Raw genomic sequence first — 19,583 nt, 5'->3', positions numbered from 1 at the left:
TTTTCTTGTTTGAATATATGAATGATAAAATAACAATTATTTCACTTTTTTCAGAGCATTAATTGCAGTTCATTTCTGGAGTATGAATACTGTTTTCTATCTTCTCCTTCGTCATCTTCAAGTGTTGGGAAAAATGCAACTAGAGCATCTTAACTTCCAACATATATCATGTTATACAACTTCCAATATACTTGTCTAACCTATATCATAAAAAAAAAACGAATGAAATATAATTCTTCTTGAGTGTAGAAAGAATTTGCAAAAAACTTTCTAAATTCAAATGTTAAAGCTGAATAAAAAATTGATTACTCTTTTAGCTGGATGATACAATCCTTAAAGAAGATAAAGTAATATGACTCCAGGTCCTAATGCAACACGAAGGGCATCTATAGCTTCGGTCATAGCGGTGATGACGTGAGGAGATGTTTCAAAAATGTTAGGCCAAATGAAGTTGAGTAAGTGGATTAAGCAATCTTCACATCCAAGATTGGAAACACCAAGAGCTAAATGTTTTACTGCTGAGGCTGCAGTTTGACGATGAACTGGATCACGATCTACCAAGGCATCTTCTAGAAGAGTAATTATAGCGGCAATATAATTCTTTGCCATTTCTCCAATATATTCAAACATGAATGATAAAGATTTTAATACACCATTTTAAACATTCAATTCTTAGACACGATATTCATTCATCAAAGCAGGGAGGACTGTGAAGGGACCACATGTTTCTGCTACGATAGCAATAGCTACTGTTGTGCAAACACGAAGTTGTCTTTCTTAGACCTTCAAGTTATTCAATAAAGTAACCAAAACATCCTATGGACCGATGGCTTTAGCAATATAACCAAATGTATTGACTGTAGCACGACGAATACCCTTTTTATGTGCCTTAAGAAGATCAAGTAAATCGAAACATATACGCATCCATTCTTTAGGAGAAACATGCTCAGCTCCTCTATCTGAAATTCTACCTATTAAATCAATAGAGTTTTCTTAAACTTTTTCATGTCTATTTTTCAAAATTGGAGTAAGACGAGGTAATAGATCTTTTATTGGTGGTGTCATTTTATTCATACCTATGACATTTACTATTGCTTTCAAACCACCAAGGATAGAACCAAGGACTTCAGGATATTCTTCACCCAAACTCTCATACAACAAAAGACCTAAATTACCAAGTCTATTCTCTTCACTGCAATTCTTCATACAAGAAGCTATACGAGAAATTAGATCAGCTGCTTATTGACGGACACGAGCACTCTTGTTATTCAGACGCCATTATATAATACCACAAATTTAAGAGAAATAAGGCTTTGCACGTTAGCCTAAAGCGTTAACACAAGTACCGAAACCATTAAGCATGGTACCAGTATCTTCACTATTTTGTTCATGGAAAGCAGAGATGATACCATCCATTAATTATTATTCTAAAGCGTTATCAACGTCAGAAACACCAAGGGCTGCTACTATTTTTTCAATAGTCTCCATGACCATTTTACGATAAGCTTCACTAGTTGATTTTAAGTGAGGAACTATAATTTCAAGAATTTCAGCACCTCCAACTTTGGAAGCAATTTCAATAGTAGTATCAATAAGTTAACGAGAATTCTTATCAGTTGCCATACGAGATACCCAAAATTGTTCAAAAAACTTTGGTACAACATGCTCACGGACGTATTGTGCATCAACACCCTAACAACTAACACACTACTTTACTACTTTTAATACAATTTTACGCATTTCTTCTTCAGGATTTGAAAATTCATTTTTCAATATTTCCATTACTTCTTTAGTGTATTCGAGAGCTCTGTCAGCATCCATCAATGGAATGATAAAGCCAATAGCCTTAAGGAAGGCAGCTAAACTTTTACCCTTGTACTATGTAATACCTTCCCAAAGAGGAATTAACACACTAGCAAAAGCGTCGATACCATAAGGAGTAGCAGCTTCTGCTAAGGCAGCAAGAGCAAGACTTGTAATTGTTCTCACTTTATTTTGTTCATCTTTTAAACCAAGCTCAATAATTTCAACAAGTGAACGAAGATGAGGAAGAATAGCGCAACCCATCAAGATAGCAATTTATTAAACGATTTTAATACCAGTGTGACGGGTGTACCAACTTTTTTTACTTTTGCAGACAGGCTTTAAGAAAGGTAACATAGATGAAATACCTAAACTACTTGCGACGACGGCAAATGCACGAGCTGTTGTATTACGTACGAATTCATCATTATGGTCAATATCAGGCTTGAGTGTTTTAATCATAGTAGGTAAACCGGCAGCCTTAGCTAAGTTAGAAATAATTTCACGACCTTCAACACGAGCGTAATAATCTTCATCAATAAGCAAGGGTTCAATAACGACCAAAATATTATGCACATGAGGACGGACTAAATCGTCTAATTTGTAGAGAATACGATCAATGACTTTAACAAGCAAGTGACGTTCTTGTACTTCAAGTGTTGGAGACATAAGCAAAGTCAAAATATCGTTAAACAAAAGATCAGCACCAAACTCTCTTGCATTTTAAGTAATTTAACGTAAAGCAGATTTTCTCATTTAAGGAGTACCTCTTTTAATTTTGAGCAATAATTCTTTTATTTTTCTCTTCTTCAATTCCTCAGGAGTTAACTCTGATTCATTGACAGGGTTTTATAACTCTCCAAAATAAGCCAAGTCTTCAGGTTTAATTGAAGGCAAACCATTTATGCTTGGAGATTGAGGAACTTCAATAGGCTTAGTCATTTCATCAGGGATTTAATAACCCATGGGTGTCATTGACGGAGTTTATTATGACATTAAAAACTATCTCATCATATTTTTAGGAGGGTTGTAGCTATCTGGTGGTTTAACAATCTATTTAAATTAATAAAAAAAAAAATTAAATAAAAGCTACTTAAAGTCAAAAGAGTGGAGTTATAATCGAGTTAGATTAGATGATGATTCATTAGATCTATCTATTTGTTTATCTGCCAACTTAAATAGCAAATTGGGTGCATTTTTTTTGAGAATATGAAAGCTTCAAATATTCAAAATGTTGTTTTTTTAATTATTCATATAACTTATTTTGCTTTTATTCTTATTTTTATATAGATCATAAAGAACTAACATATCCACATTATTTTAAATTTATCTCTCCTACTTTTCTTCAACCATCATCAATCGCTCAATGTTTCTAGTTTGTTGATCTCCCTTTCACATATTTTACTTGTGTCAAATTTTCCATATACATATAGACTTAGATGTATCTAACCATGGAGATAATTAATAGGAGAAAGGATAAAAATATTTTCTAATTGCTCTCTGAGAGGGTTTCTGTTGAAAATGCTAAGGTTTTTATAAAAGAAGTGTTTTTATCACGACAACGAAAGCATTTATTTTAAATTAAAATTAAAATATTTTTTTTATTTTTACTGATTTTATTTTTTTAATAAAAATAAAATTGATTATTTAATAATATTTTTTAAGATAGAAAAATTTTTTCAAGTCTACTCGATTATTACTCTCATAATTTTATGTTAGTGAATTAGTGAAAAGAATTTTTACTTCATAACCGTCTCCAGGTCCAGGTAACATTTGATCAAGATCTTCATCAGTGAGAGGTCTATTTCTCATTTCATTAGCTTGTAATTATTTAAGATTCATAATTTATTCAGGAGTTAAATTGGGTTGATTTTAGGGAGTATATAAACCACCAGGAGTAGGTGTAATACCCATATAACCTCCTAAAGGTGTTTATATATTTTTAGGAGTTTATTCATCCCAACGAGTACGTGTGGTACTTCTTTTAGGAGTAGGGGTTTCACCAAATCTGCTTGGTGTACCTTAGATTAAGTGACCAGGTGTAGGTGTTTCACCAAACATACCACCAACTTTTTAAGGAGTTTATCCAAAACCTCCACTTTATTAAGGTGTCATATCCCATCTTTGTCTCTTTACAGGAGTAGATTGTTCAAAACCACCTTTTTTATAAAAAATAAAATTAATTTAAAAATTCTGAATATATTAAAAAAATTTGTTCAAATCAAATCAAATTTAAAAAATCTTTCATGAGATATCTTTTTAAAGAAAGTATTAATTTAAATACTTTTGAATATAAATAGTATCTATCTATCTATTTATTTATATATCTATTTATTTTTAAATGACTCAGAAATAAATATTGAGGCATTCTTAAAAATTAATTTGATTTGATCTTAAAAAAAATGAAATATTTTTAAAATCAACTGAAATTTAATATTCAATAAAGTAAGTAAAAATGATTACTTTATCTCTTAGGAGTTTCTCCCCATTTTGATCCCATTCTGTTAGCAGACATAGCGCCACTTGAAAAAGAAGTATCGGTATCAACATCACTAAATTTGGATGAACCTTTTGAAGTGTTAGCTTATCTTAAAGGTGCATTTTAGTTTACTTAGGTTGGTACACTTGAAAACTTACTATTGTATTCAGCTTATTGAGCTTCTTTAACTATTTTTTATTCTAACGCTACCCTTTCGTTTTCAAGCTTTTATTCCTTTAATCTCTCTGAAAATTTAATTGAATTCTCATCTGGCGATTTACCACCATCAGCAAATGCATCATAACTCTTTTACTAAAGTTATCTATTTTATTGTCTTAACTGATATGAATTTTGAGTATCAGTAACTCTTTGTTAACTCTTTTTGAATAAATCATCATTATCATCGTTATCTGCTCCTTACATCTTTGCTTCTTCTATTAATTCTTCCGGAGCATTATATGCAAATCTTTTTTTGACTGGCTTTTATCCTGGAATTTCTCTTCCATCATCATCAACGAATTGATTTGAGCTACCTTTATTACCTATTAATACAAAATACTTATTAGTATACGTTTAATCTAGCTCATAAAATCTCTATTGATTTGTATGTAAAAGTTATTTTGAATAAATAGAATATTTATTACTCATTTAATATATCTAAGTTTCTTGTTTGATTAATGACCAAAAGAATCAATCCTTCTTATAATTACAATTTATTCTTTAGGTTTTAATTAATAATAAACAAATTATATTTTTTTGCGTCTTTCTCCTCTTATTAAATTATGAATTATTAATAACTACCTTAATCAAATGTATGTATAATTAAATAAGATTTACATAGACAGAATAATTTATAATCCACTTTATTTTATGAATATAGACAGCATGTTCCTTCAATTTTAATTAAAATTATATAATCTTCAATAAGTAATAGATCATATTAATGCATAATTAATATTAAAATATTTTTTTAATAGGAATTTCTAATTATAATTTGTTTTAAAAATGAAAGTAATAATTGATACACTTCATTTGATCATTTATTTTAATAAATTCAAGATGACCGATTTAGAGAAACACTGATTAAAAAGTTAAATTCAGCAATTATTAAACCAAGTGTTCATTGTTTATTTGTTAAAGAGTATAAATCTTATTGATGTTTTTTAAAAAAATAGACAAATTAATTTAATTAAACTCGAATTAATCAAATTCTTTACTATATTTATCAAAGAAATAAGAAATAATAAAATTTAGATTAATATATTTTATTTAATTCTTTGTTTATCAAAATTATTCTTTGTTTTAAATAATTTATTATGATAAAATTAGATACAAAGTATATTTCTTATTTTAAAAAATTACTTATTTGACAATTGAATGATCAAGATAACTTTTATTCGACTTTTACATTTTTTTTTTTTGAATTCAAAATAATTTACAGATTTAAATAAATTTTGGGTTTTTTGAAGAAAAAAAATTCAATTTTAACTATTTAAAACCTAATCTTAGTGATGAAATTTTTAATTTTAATTAAATTGCTTAGAAGATCATAAAAATTATTATTTTATTTTAGAATTAAAATTAATTTTTTTAATAGAATTTAGAAGTAAATTTTAATTTTTAAAGATTGTTTTAAAAAAGATTTGAATGTTTATTAAAAATATTTAGTTAATAAATTAAAGTCAATTTATAACTTATTCATTAAATAGTTATAATAAATAAAAAAATAATAAGGCTAATTATTAGTTATAATTAGAAATATTGTTATTAATTTCAATCAAAAGATAATATTTATTCTGATTTATTTCAACAATCAATTGAAATTGCAAGAAATTAAGTACCCTATTTATACAAAATGGCAAGCGAAGATGGTGAGATGCCTTCCTAATTTGAAGGTATAGACCCTGAATAATTAACAGAAAGTCAAATGCAGTAATATATGATGGAAATGCAAAGACAGGGATTATTAGATTCTAATATGGAAGGAGGATAATATGAAGAAGGCTATGAAGAAGGTTAGGAAGGAGAAGGTTATGGAGAAGAGTATGGTGATTAAGATTATGATGGAAATTAAAATGAATATGATAGTCAATAAGATAGCCAATAGTAAGGACATGATCAAGTTAATGAAATGCATTAAGATAGATATGATAGAAGAGTTAATAGCGAGGTAAAATATATCTATAAATGATTTAAATACAATTAAAATTTCAAAAGTTTTTTCTTAAACTAATTAAAAATATTTTACAAATAATTTTTAAAGTTCAAATTTTATATTTTTGCTAAATTGTTTTAAATTTTATATAAAGATTAGTGGAAATTATGAAGCAGACGATGAAACTTTAAGAAAAATTCGTAGAGATTTATTAGATAATATAAATTTAGAAAGAAGACATAGAGATTTATAGCCAGTTTATATTGATCTAACAACTAACAATATTTCTTAATACTACTCAGAATATCTCGTCAATAATGAACACAATTAAGATTTTTATGAAAATGCGTAAAAATATATTAATTATATTTACTTTAAAATAAATCACTCTAATTTATTTTAAAACTATAATTATGAAAAATTTAAAAATTATTTTTGGATATTATTAGAAAAGTCAGGTATAATAATTTAGGAGAATGTGAACTTTGTCATATAACAGCTAAGTTTGAGCCAGATGCAGATATCACTAAAGAATATATTTATGATTATTTTATGGAAATTGGTTATCTCTTTTTAGAAAGTGAAGAAGAAAAAAGAATTATATTAAGTATTAATCTTCAATTTATTATTAACTGAATATTTATTGGATAATTATTGTTTAAAAAATAATAAATAGATCCTGCAAATAATCATATCGGTATAGGAGTCTTTTTTGATGAAATACAAATTGTTGTTGTACTGATTCTTTCAGAAAAAGTCTTATGCATCTAAAAGATATCATAACCAGAATAAAATAAAATAGAAATCAGGGGTAAAATGCTTGATGAAAACTTTGGTATTTATGCAATCAGAATTATGAATGTGGATGATTAAAAGAAAGACATTAAAGGTGTTGGACCCGAATTTATTGAGTATACGCGTTCCACTTAAGAATGGATGGCCTCTTTTGAACTAGAACTGTATAACTAAGATAGAATGGCAATTGAATATTATACTCGTGTTTCTCCAGATTCAATCCCATATAAAAAGAAATAAAGCAAAAATGAAAAATTAACTTATAAGCATCTTCAATTAAGATTACGTACTCCATTTTAAATTTATCCAGATCCAAAGTACGCTGCTGAAGATGAAAAAGAAAGAATTCGTAAAGAGCAAGAAATATTAGCTCACGAAGAGTAAGAAAGAAAAGAACGTGAAGAAAATGATGCAAAAAGACTAAAGCAATCACGCAAGGATTATGGAGATGGGTAATATGACGACGATGAACACGGTTAAGACGATTTCAACTCATAGTCTGATATATCTGATAAGGATAAACACCATGATTCTATGCATGCAGAGTAAGAATAAAACCAACAAGCTGCCTAACAATAACAAGACACAATATCTAATGTAAATTAATTGACTCAAATGAAGAAATTTTTAAAATAATGTCAATTTTAATTTATAGAAAGAAATTAGGTAAGAACTTGAAATGGCAATAACAGAGGCTTAGAGGTAGCATGATGAATTTATGCTATAAAATCATAAACTATAAGAGGAAATTAAGCTCCTCAAAAATAAAAATGATGGTTTTGTAGATAGGTCTAATGAAACTGCAATGAACGAACATAAGTACTTAAATACATTAGCTCATGTTCATTAGATCCGTTTAGATTTGAAGTAAACTTAAACTAGATATAATTAAATGTCTTAGGAATTGTAAAAGAAGCTTGAGTAAAAGTAAAAAAAATGTAACGAAATTAAGTATGCTTTTCTAGAATTAAAGAGAGAAGTAGCTAAAAAGGCTGCTAATTCTCGTACTGATAAACCTATTCCTGAGCAACAAATTAATGAGTGGGAAAAGGCAGAGTTGTAAAAATCAAAAGAACTTTAAGAACTCCGTCTTTAAATTCTTCGTTTAAGAAACGCTTATGTGAAAAATCAAAAAATATTAAAAAAGAAAGAAGAATTAGCTGAGGGTCTTCATTTAATTGATTTTGAATAATTGAAGATTGAAAATTAAACTTTGAATGAAAAAATTGAGGAAAGAAACGAAGAATTACACAAATTAAAAAAGAAAAACACTACAACTATTTAAATTCTAACCCACACTAGAGAAAAGCTAGGATTTGTCTAGGGCGAAAACGGAGAACTCAATTCTTAAAATGTTAGAAAAGATTAAGAGCTTGATGACATGAGAAAGTAATTGACTTAATAAAAAAAGACTAAAGATAAATTACGTTCTGTAAATTTAACTCTTAAGCAATAAACTGGGTAAATATTTTTGTTGTTATTGATTTAAATTTATTTTTATTTTATTTGAAAGTATTGTAAACTCTGAAGAACTTGGCTAAGATTATAGAGATTTAAGAACAAGAGTATCAAAATTAGAAGAAGAAAAAAAGAGATTAGAAGTAATTAATTTCAAATTTATTTTTCTATTATAAAACTTTATTAAACTTTAAAATAGTAAAAGCTCAGAAGCATGCATGAAGCCATTAAAACAGCAAATTAAATTTCAACCTAAAATATGCAATCTTAAAATAACTCATTAAAAAAACCATATTAGCCTTATTGAAAAAAATATAATTTTATTTACGATTTGTATGAATTTATGTTTTTACATCAACTCAGATTAAATCAAAGCAATGTTTTATAATAAATATTTATACATTTTTTAAAAGCAATTTCATTTTTGCATTTAATTGTGTATTTAAATTAAAATAAGATAAGGTAAGCAATTACAAATTAAATTTTATAAAATTCAGTTACTAATTTTTTCAAAAAATGATACTTTTAAATAGAATGAATTAATTAAACTTATTATTTATTTTTATATTTTGAATTTCAAATTATAAATAATAACTATTTTTTAAATTTACAAATTCAAATGTATGCTTGATACATTATCGCACATTAAAATTAAAAGTTTCATTAATTTCATTCAATTTTTAATTATTTATTTTTTATTTTTCTTATTTATTTTTTTATTATTATTTATTTATTTGTTTTTTTATTTTATTTATTTGAAATTTAAATTTATTTGTATTTTTTTAAATTTTATTTTTATTAATTTTTTATTTCTTTCATTTAGTTTTTGTTTTCTTTTAGGATTGGAAGGAGAGATCATGGCATAGCAGAGATTTTCTATTTTTATTACCTACTTTTTAAAAAATACTAATTATATATTACTAGATACAAGAACAATAACATTTAGGGATTTCCTCACAAAATCCTCGCAATATTTTACAATAGTGATGGATTATTTATTTATTTAATGACAGTTTTTACTGCTAAGGTATTAAATAAATCGTTGTTTTAAAAACTTAAGTTTTCTCAAAAATGTTTTTTGTAAAATATCGATTTTGGTAAGGTTAGATGGATTTAATTGAAAGGAGTCATTTTAATTTATGATTTAGCTTAGCATTTTTATGTTGTTTTATACATTTCGTTAAAAAATTAGGTGTCAAAAGTAAGTTTGATACTTGAGCCTTGAATAAGGGGAGTTTAAAAACTTTTTTTAAAATGCAAATAAATCTTTTTTCTTAAAATGAACTCTAAATTTTGAAAGAAATCTATTATAAATGATTCAATCATTTGATATATTTAAAACAAATGACTTCCTCATTTTAAGAGATAGATTCTCCCTTAAATTTAATATTTATCTTTTTTATTAATTTAATTATTATTTATCAAAGTTTTTTTTGATTTTTATCTATCTTAATTGGTTTGCTTTATATAGAATTAATTAAGATCAGGCAAAGTGATATTCCTCACTAAAAAAAATAATTAGATTTTAGAGTTGAAACTACAAATATTAGTTAATTAATTAATTAGTAAGATAGCCTTGAGTTATAAATTAGTAAATATGGAGAGAGAAGATGATGTGTTTGATTACAAACTTATGAAAAAAGAATTAAAGCAAGCGATGAGAGAATAAAAGAAAGAATTAAAAGAAAGCTCTAAAATTATGAAAGATTAGATGAAATAAAATGCTAAATAATTGAAGCAAGAGTTAAAATAAAATAAGAAAAATATGCTAAATTCTTAGGAATAATTTATTGATAGTTAACATAACTTTTAATATCAGATGATGTAAGATTAGTAATAGCTTTAATAATAAATATTATTTAATTAATAATAAATGCACATGTAAATGGTTCAAGAATAGTAACAAATGGCATAATATATTCCATAAAACCTTCAAAATTCATTTTAGTATCAATATAATTAGTAAAATAGACAGTTTCCTAGTAATAATTAGTATTAAAATTTTAATTATCCTCCAAATAACTATAATTAAAATTTTTATCAAGGAAACTAGCAAAATTTTTAATAAACTCAGGTTTAAAATGATGTAAATAGAAAAGCCCATGGTAATAAAGAGAATAATAGAAAAAGTAATTTAAAAATAATCTAATCTAACACACAATAACTATTTGAAGACATATTTAATAATGATAAACAAAAGGTATAATTATGTATTTAGAATTAAGATTAGCTGGCAGCTACTCTCAGAAAAGACAAAAATGGTTGCTTAAAACAATTGTATAAAAAGGAATATTAAAAACAAATAGAGTATTTAAAGTAAAATGGATTTGGAAATACTTCGAAAATTATAGTTTTATTAAAAGAAGAAAATGGGAATGAGGAAATTGTTTTACGTAAGCTCATAAAAGAAACTATTTAAAAATAGTTATAAAGGTAAATGTACCAAAACGAAATTAATATCATATAAAAGAACTATAAACACAAAATTTGTAAACATTTAATTATAAAACACCTGAAAGAAGCTGATGGAGATGTGTAAAAAGCACTTTTACTAATTAATCTAAATAAATAAACATGCTTAAATGATTAATAAGTTTTTAAAGAGTAGCTTTAGACTTTAGCTTTAGAAGGATGGTTAAGTTCTGCAACATTAAAAAAAATAATATAAATTTTAAAGAAAAACAGTGGTGATCTTGATAAATCTCGTTTTGAAATACAATTATTATGTCATCACAAAATAAAACAGATCACATATTCAGAAATATAATCTTTGAATGATTTTAATATTACAGAGAATTTTAATGAAAAATTTACTGATGTTGTTATAGATGGCAACAATTTGCTTTTTATGAACTCTAGTATAAGGAAAAATTGTATAAATAAGCAAAGAGCAATTGCTGAATAAAAAATATTCTAATTATCTTTTCATCTTAAAGAAATTCTAGGATTGAGAACACTGATTCTAATTTTTGATTAAATGCATACTAAGATATGTGATAGTAAAATTTAAGTAATTAATTGTAAAAATACTCAGTTTAAAAGCTCAGATGATTTTATTGTGGATCATGTTATGTGTTTAAACGATAATTAAGCTAGATCTTCTCTAATAATAACAAGTGATAATGAACTTACTTATAGAATATTTACATCTAATAGAAATATTTCTGTGATGAAGGGTAAGACATTTTTTGAATAAATAGAATAGCTAATTTCCTAGCAAATATTTAATGACATTGTTACAAATGATTAAATCTGATAGAATTGGTGTGTATTTATTAATAAAAAATAATTAATATTATAAAAATGTGATCTTGTCCTTGTTTCAAATTAAAAATAAATAATTAATTAATCAAATAATAACTTTACTAATTTTATTATTAATATTTTTAAAATTTTCTTACATAACAAAAATATTTATAATCTTTCTTATTTATTTATTTATGAGATGTTTGAACAAACTAAAATATTTTAAACCTGATTTGTAAACCTTTCTTCAAATCAATGATAATGAATTAATTAATCAATTAATATCTTTACTAATTTTATTGTTAATATTTTTAAAATTTCTTACATAACAAAAATATTTATACTCTTTCATAATAAATCTTTGAACAAAGTAAAATTTATTAAACTTAGTTTGTAAACCTTGTTTCAAATCAATGATAATTAATTAACCAAATAATATCTTTACTAATTTTATTGTTAATATTTTTACATAAGAAAAAAATTTATACTCTTTCATAAGAAATGTTTAAAACTTGTTACAAATCAATGATAATTAATTAACCAAATAATAACTTTACTAATTTTATTGTTAATATTTTTAAAATTTCTTACATAACAAAAATATTTGTAATCTTTCTTATTTATGAGATGTTTGAACAAAGTAAAATATTTTAAACCTGATTTGTAAAAGTTAAAATAAACATAAATGCAAATAAATACATATTTTCGTTTTTCTAAAATTATAAATATTTACTTTAATAATATCATAGTTTAAAAATTGTAGTTATATTTTTGATAAAATTTTAAATAAATATATAGAATTAGTAATTATTTGAAAACCAACAAATTTTTTAACAATATTAGATATAACATAGCTAAATAATATTGTCTTAATTTAATTACCAAATTAAAATTCAGTATTTATTAAGCTATGTTTCTTTGTAAAGTGCTAGATTTTATAAAGGGTTTGCAGCTTTTGTAGTGATATTAAAATGTCCTTCTGATTCTTCAGAATCTGATCCTGAGCTATCACCACTCGAGCTTTCTTCTTCACTTGACATTTTGCCATTTTGCTGATTTTGTTCAGAATTCATTAATAATGTGTAAAGATAATCTGACTCATCTAATTAAGACATCCACTTAAACTTTTAAGGATTTTAACTATATGGTAAATCTTTTTCATCAATAATTTCATATTTGAAACCTTAATTTATTAAACATTTTTGCCTTGCTAAACAGTAGGAAGTTTCATCAGTTCCTTTTGAAACTAATGTATACCAAAAAGCATTATATTAACCATCATAGTTTTCTTTAGCTCTCATGATTCTACCTAACCTCTAAACTTCTTATCTCCTACTTTTAAAATGCATTCCAATTTAGATACCAACGTTAGCCTGAGGCAAATCTATTGCTGTATCTCCAACTCTGGAAAGAAATATTGTATTTATCTAGTTTGAAACTTTAAATAGATTAAATATTTTCTTTCTCTCATCTTGTGATACATCTCCATATATAACTGGATATTTTAAAATATTTCCATAATAATCTATTATCATTGGTCTATCACAAAAAACTAGAATTTTATCTCCTCTTTCTTCATGAACTTTTATGAGATACTCAAGAGTCTTAAATTTTCTTGGGTTACTTGTATGTATTAACTCTCTTTATGGCCCTCTGTAGTAATTTTTACCTGTCTTTAAATCTTTCTTATTATACTCGCTCATCCAGAGCTACGACATTTCACATCTAATTTCTACACAGTAGGGTTTAGCTAAAAATCCTTAACTAACTAAATCATACCAATTTTCTTCATACAACTTAGGTCCTATCATATAAAATAAATTAATAATCTTTTCATCTTCTCTGTAAGGAGTAGCAGTGAGACCTAGTTTAAAGTGGAATTTATACTGCTTAAGTACATTTTAAAAAGTATTTGCTGGCAATTTATGCACTTCATCAATCACACAAACTCCCCATTTTCTTTCCTTCATTGAGTCTATGTATTATCTCTTTTTGCTCTTTTAAGCAATTTAAGTTGGAGGAAGATCTTCACGCTTTTTTACAAGCATATAATATGTTGTAATCACAATAATAGGCTCATCTGTAGTTCTAGTAGGCCATTCATCCACTATTCTACCAGTTAATCTAACTATTTTGTTTTTATTAATTGTAGTCCATCTCTCAAGTTCATCTCTCCATTAATCCACAGAAACATCAGAGTCACAAATAATTACTGTACTTTATTTTATCCTTTCGATAGCAATAACTCCAACAATTGTTTTCCCTGCACCACAAGGAAGAATTATCAATCCAGAACGAGCTTTCTTCTATATAAATATATTTTTTAAAGCTCTTTCTTGGTAATATCTCACCTTTATTTTTGGCTTTAATTCAATTTCTAGTTATTTGAAGCTTTTGTTTTCGAAATCATATTCTTAAATCAGAGGAACACTACAGTTAATAACAGCTTTAGTAACCTCAAAATGATCTCCAATAATTTAAATACGTTTAAAAGACCGTTTTGTTTTATTATTCATTATGAAATTATAAACAAAATCATCATCACCATCATCAGAATCTTCTTCATCTTCGTCATCATAATTAGCAATACTGCTATCACCGTTTTTCATTAATTTATTTTTTTTATCTGGAATTCCATCATCTTGCTCATCTTCAACAATCATTTTCTAGTTTTTTTTTGAAGATTATTAATTGTTTTCTGTTTTTATATTTTAAAAGAAGCTTTGCAGATCTTTTTAAATATCCCTCAATTCTTTATTTTAGTTTATAATATTATCAAAGTTAAATTATGTTTGTGAAACTAGGTCTTTTATATGTGGATTTCTTTCTATTATACTTGTCCATACCTAAGAATCTATATCTAAGTAATAACTACTGTCGTCTAAAAATAGTCTAGCAGCTCCATAGTTTTATGTATTTTCAGTAATATATCTTTCTACTTCTTTAGGAATTTTTTTGTTCTTACTAAGCTTTTCGAGACACAGAATTATATCTTTAGGTTCATACTATAAAACCATCGCAGTATAAAGTGAATACTTAGTCAAGGTAAATTTATGCATTGAGAGAGGTCTTTACACAGGCTCTCCAATAGAAATTAAAAATTAATAGGCAACCCTGTAAAGAGGATTAAAAGTTTCTAAAAATATTATTCCATCTGGACATATCAAAATAGGTCTTTCTCTGTAATCATCTTTTAATTCTAGAGTAGAGTAATCATAAAATTATTGAAATTAATTTCCTTCTACTTGTGCTTTTCCTTATTTTTAGCCAAATAAGCCATCATCTCCTTCTTCATTCTTTTATTATTTGCCATTTTAATTTTATTTTTATGAGTTTGACTTTAATCTTTTACTTTATTCTCTAGATTTTGGATTAACCTTTTTATCAGCCATAATAAATAAGATATTATATTATAATTTAATTAATGGTTTCTATTTAGAGATATTTTTTTATAAATTAATATTTGCTATATAAAGCTTATTGGATTTAAACGAAAGATGTATCTATTTTTTTATTTAAAATTTAAGGAGTTTCGCGCATACTTTTTTGCAAAATCAAAAAATATAATTTATAGAGGATAACCAATATCGCATTTATTAACAAAAAAACAAACAAATTAATGTAAAAAATAATATGCAATGTAAATGATACTTTTCTAGATTAAATCTTTACATAATTATAGATACTATCAAAAATAAAAAAATCAAAATAATTAATTATTTAATAATTCACGATATTGAAAAATTTGTAATTAACAGCTAAATTCCTCTTATTAAACAGTTCCATCAAGCAACAAATAACATACAAATTTTCTTAAGGATGTATAAAAACATTTTCACCAAATTTACAAGCTCAAGCAGCATATAGTTATCAAATAAAGTAAAGCAATGCTTCTCATTAAAAGGCCACACTATTGATATTTAAAGCGAACACAATTTAATTTAGAGAAAATCAGATTTTGAATAATTGTATAAAGTTAAATACACTGATAAATTGGTAGGATACGCTACAGCAGAAGGAACTAAAAAATATTCAGAATTGAAAAAAGATTCTGGTAAAATATTTCTTTTTAAATACATTATCTTTAAATATAAAAATAAATCATTAATATAATAATAAAGTTGACCCAACTAATTTTAGCACTCCCTTTAAGAGCGATCTAACTTTAAGCAGTATAGGTTTTGGAAGCTATTAGGGTACTCCTGATAAAGAAGATGATATGAAGGTAATTATCAAAAGTTTTAGATATTTATATTAGATTTTGCATCACTAAAATCAAAGATTCTAAAAAATACAATTCAAAAATCAAATTTATTTACTAATTCTTGTTGTGAAAGTATTTCAATCACTCGAAATTTTCTGGAATATTCAATATTTAAAAGCAAATAAATATATAATAGAATTACTAAATATTTTTAAAATAGTAAAATTAACAAATTTATATATTAAATTTATAAATTAGATGTTTAATGCCTTAATAGACTCAGTTAATTCTGGTGGTATTAATGTTATTGATACAGCATTAAATTTTAGATACTAAAAATCAGAAAGATCAATAGGTGCTGCTCTCAGATATCTCAAAAATTAAAATAAAATTACTAGAGATTAGTATTTCTTAGCTTCTAAAGGTGGTTTTTTGGTTGATGATGCCGATTAAGGTATTCCTAGTACTGTTCTTATAAACAATTTGATTTAGAAAAAGTTAATTACTGAAGAGGATATTATTGGAGCTTGTCATTGCATGAACCCTAATTATTTGTCTTAAAACATTGATCAAAGTCTTGACAACTTGGGTGTTGAAACTTTAGATTTATATTATTTATAAAATGCTTCTGAAGTCTAAATGCCTTTAATTGGTGAAGATAAATTCTTTGAAAAACTATCTTTAGTTTTTGAGCTGTTTGAAAAAAAAATACAAGAAAATAAAATTAGAAATTACGGATTAGCAACCTGGTTAGCTTTCCGCTCACGTTAAGATGAAAAAAATATACATTTAAATTTGTAAAAAGTTGTTAAATTAGCAGAAAAAGTAGGTGGTAAAAACCATGGTTTACGTTACATATAATTGCCAGTAAAATAATTAAAAAGGTTTTTCTTTATAAAAGTTATTATTTTTTGTAATAAGGTTAATGTGATGATGCCTGAAAGTTTTTCTGAAAAATGGTAAAATTATGAAAATGAAAAAGGAGAAGTGCAAGAATAATTCTTACTTAAAGTAGCTAGAGAATTATAAGTTAATATTATTACTTCATCTCCACTTATGTAAGGTGCTATGATTAACTGTCCTTTACCTAAAGATGTATTCTAATGCGTTAATCAAGGTGCCAAACATCTTTAATTTGTAAGATCAATTCCATCTCCAGCTATCATCAGTAATAAATAAATTTTTATAAAATTATTCTTTAATTTCTCATTTAATTTCTAAGGTACCTTAATTGGGCAAAAATCTAACAGAAATGTTAAGAAAAATTTAGAAGTTATTGTCTATCCTAAGCTTTCAGAAGATAAATTTTGGGAATTCCTCATACCTTCTAAGAGAGAATAAGAAATAGAAGAAACTGTTAATATTAGTTGATGTTTCTAAAATATATTTGTTTCATTTTTTGTAAGAATTACAAAAACTAATTTATTTTATAAAGAAAACATAAAATTAATAATTATAGCTTCTTAATAATAAATATTCAATATTTTATTCGACTATAATTTATGTTACTTAAAAGTTGTAAATAATTAATTTTATAAAATTAAATGAAATCTCCTTAATTATTTTTGAAAATATTTAAACAGTATAAGAATAAAAATTTGATAAATCACTTTTCTTATTTAAAAAAGAAACAAAAAACATAAATTTTATAATTTTATAATTTTAAAATAACATTTAAAACTATTAATATTAGGAGGATAAACTAATTTTAGATTTATTACAACATTAAAAGACCTCATATAATAAAAATTGAAATAATTATAGAATAAAGGAGATTTAGAAAATAAGAAACCTCTCTATATTCATTGATTTTATTAATTCATATTTAAAAAATAAATCTTTAAAAAGGTTTAATTAATTAATTAATTATTTATTTATAAAGTAATTGAATAGGTAGTTGATTTAATTATTTATGAATATATGCATCAACTTTATTAATTAATTACACGGTATTTGCATGTTTTAGTTGGAAATTTATCTTATAGATCTGATTGTTTTTTAGGGAGAGGTTTATTTTAATTATAAAATTTATCTAAAAAGTATTGGCTTTGAATTGTGTAGGGAATATCTGTTACTAGCTCTTGAATAAAGTTTGATTGAGAATTCTAAGTTAGTTCTACATTTTAACATTAATTTTTTTTCTAAATTTCACTGTCTGTGAAGCTTTAATTTTATTCTATTTCCATTTCATAGGATTTTTCATCGAATTCGGTATCGTTTTTGTTGTTACTTAACAAGTGTGGTCTGTAAAGATTATCAAATTGAGGCTAAATATTTTCATAATTACCTGTTTTTCCATATTCTTCAATGTATTTTTATCTTATACTATTGATTTTAAGGATATGAAAATCAGTAATATGCAGCTCAAAAACTAGAAAACCCTTATCTATTAAGTAATCTTTGTAATCTGGATGAAAAAAGTTTTCAAAGATTCTATTAGCTTAACAATTATATAGGTCAGAGGAGAAATTAGCATCTATTAAAATATCGTCTAATGTTATCATTTCTATTCTATCTTCATAGTGAAGTTTAGTTTCTACTCTTAATTTAAGGTTATCTACAATTCTTTTTAATAGTTTCCACTTAGATTTTGATTCTACAAAATCAAGAATCCCTTTACGCATCAATATATCTTACATACTTTTAAAATCACATCCTAAGAGTTTTAGAAATGACTAATTCATACCATTTCCAATCATCTTAAAAGTCATGTCAAAGTAATCAAAGCTGTAATCTACAAACATATAGTATTTATCTTTTGGCAGATGACTTAATACTTCCTTTCTAAGCAGCATAAATTCTTATCTCTTTGCTGCAATAAGCTATGAAGTTATATTATTTATACTTGTATATTTCATAATTTGCGATTTAACTTCTGAGTGTTTTTATTGGACTATTTCATGCTTTTCTATTTTTTCTCCTAAATCATATATATCTTCATCATTATAGTTTTTTAGAAGCTTAGCTACTCTTTAATGGTCATCGAATTACTTCGAGTCTATTAAATAATCTACATATAAAAAGCCATATTCCTTAACATATGTTGCACTACGAACTTATTTGAAGTAGTTTAAGTTCGAAATTCTTGAAAATTCATTAAAATTTAAATCTATAAATAGTTCTCCTCTTAAATAAAATAAATTAAATGGCTTTAGTTGCTACTTTGGAATCATCTAATAAGAAATCATTTTATTTTTATTATATTATTCTTCTTGTTTATCTTTTTTTTAAGGTATTTAGTATGTGCTACCGTTTGAGGTTGATAAAGCACACTTAGAACTTTACCAAGCCTAAGTTGACTAACTCTCAGGAAATATTTCATCATTTTGGATATCTTCTTAATGTTAATCACCATTTTAAGGCTGCCTAATTTCCTCAGCAATCATATGATTTAACTAAAACTAAATAGATAAAAATAAACTAAATGTATTTAAATCTTATAT

General features: G+C 25.1%; 7 protein-coding genes across 7 annotated transcripts; 4 read left to right on the top strand and 3 right to left on the bottom strand. All coding sequences in view use genetic code 6, as the record gives it.

The window, feature by feature from the left end:
• Positions 1-50: 50 nt before the first annotated feature.
• TTHERM_00529660 (splicing factor 3B subunit 1) lies at positions 51-4,930 on the bottom strand (the record flags this gene model as incomplete). The annotated part of the gene is made up of 5 exons (XM_001032677.2): positions 51-200; positions 310-2,856; positions 3,547-3,962; positions 4,267-4,824; positions 4,927-4,930. 5 exons carry the CDS (start codon positions 4,928-4,930, stop codon positions 51-53), a joined length of 3,675 nt encoding a protein of 1,224 aa, XP_001032677.2.
• A 1,054-nt stretch (positions 4,931-5,984) lies between these two features.
• On the top strand, positions 5,985-8,997 carry TTHERM_00529650 (hypothetical protein; the record flags this gene model as incomplete). Its single annotated transcript, XM_001032676.2, has 7 exons — positions 5,985-6,452; positions 6,592-6,785; positions 6,887-7,044; positions 7,114-7,829; positions 7,888-8,693; positions 8,746-8,833; positions 8,890-8,997. Exons 1-7 carry the CDS (start codon positions 6,138-6,140, stop codon positions 8,995-8,997), a joined length of 2,385 nt encoding a protein of 794 aa, XP_001032676.1. The 5' UTR covers positions 5,985-6,137.
• Positions 8,998-9,363: 366 nt separating this feature from the next.
• Positions 9,364-9,846, bottom strand: TTHERM_000529649 (hypothetical protein; the record flags this gene model as incomplete). Its single annotated transcript, XM_012799545.1, has 1 exon — positions 9,364-9,846. One exon carries the CDS (start codon positions 9,844-9,846, stop codon positions 9,364-9,366), a length of 483 nt encoding a protein of 160 aa, XP_012654999.1.
• A 351-nt stretch (positions 9,847-10,197) lies between these two features.
• Positions 10,198-11,946, top strand: TTHERM_00529630 (hypothetical protein; the record flags this gene model as incomplete). The annotated part of the gene is made up of 1 exon (XM_001032674.4): positions 10,198-11,946. The coding sequence occupies exon 1, from the start codon at positions 10,288-10,290 to the stop codon at positions 11,944-11,946; it is 1,659 nt and encodes a 552-aa protein (XP_001032674.3). The 5' UTR covers positions 10,198-10,287.
• An 883-nt stretch (positions 11,947-12,829) lies between these two features.
• On the bottom strand, positions 12,830-15,328 carry TTHERM_00529620 (DNA repair helicase Rad25; the record flags this gene model as incomplete). The annotated part of the gene is made up of 1 exon (XM_001032673.1): positions 12,830-15,328. One exon carries the CDS (start codon positions 15,326-15,328, stop codon positions 12,830-12,832), a length of 2,499 nt encoding a protein of 832 aa, XP_001032673.1.
• Positions 15,329-15,755: 427 nt separating this feature from the next.
• Positions 15,756-17,511, top strand: TTHERM_00529610 (aldo/keto reductase family oxidoreductase; the record flags this gene model as incomplete). Its single annotated transcript, XM_001032672.1, has 5 exons — positions 15,756-15,990; positions 16,058-16,161; positions 16,399-17,007; positions 17,062-17,308; positions 17,363-17,511. The coding sequence occupies 5 exons, from the start codon at positions 15,756-15,758 to the stop codon at positions 17,509-17,511; spliced, it is 1,344 nt and encodes a 447-aa protein (XP_001032672.1).
• A 1,123-nt stretch (positions 17,512-18,634) lies between these two features.
• On the top strand, positions 18,635-19,204 carry TTHERM_000529591 (transmembrane protein, putative; the record flags this gene model as incomplete). The annotated part of the gene is made up of 1 exon (XM_012799544.1): positions 18,635-19,204. One exon carries the CDS (start codon positions 18,635-18,637, stop codon positions 19,202-19,204), a length of 570 nt encoding a protein of 189 aa, XP_012654998.1.
• Positions 19,205-19,583: the final 379 nt, after the last annotated feature.

Source organism: Tetrahymena thermophila (assembly GCF_000189635.1).
Source record: "Tetrahymena thermophila SB210 genomic scaffold scf_8254459, whole genome shotgun sequence".
Classification (NCBI taxonomy): domain Eukaryota; phylum Ciliophora; class Oligohymenophorea; order Hymenostomatida; family Tetrahymenidae; genus Tetrahymena; species Tetrahymena thermophila.
The sequence above is the reverse complement of the archived record's forward strand: the minus strand, read 5'-3'. Positions and strand labels throughout refer to the sequence as shown.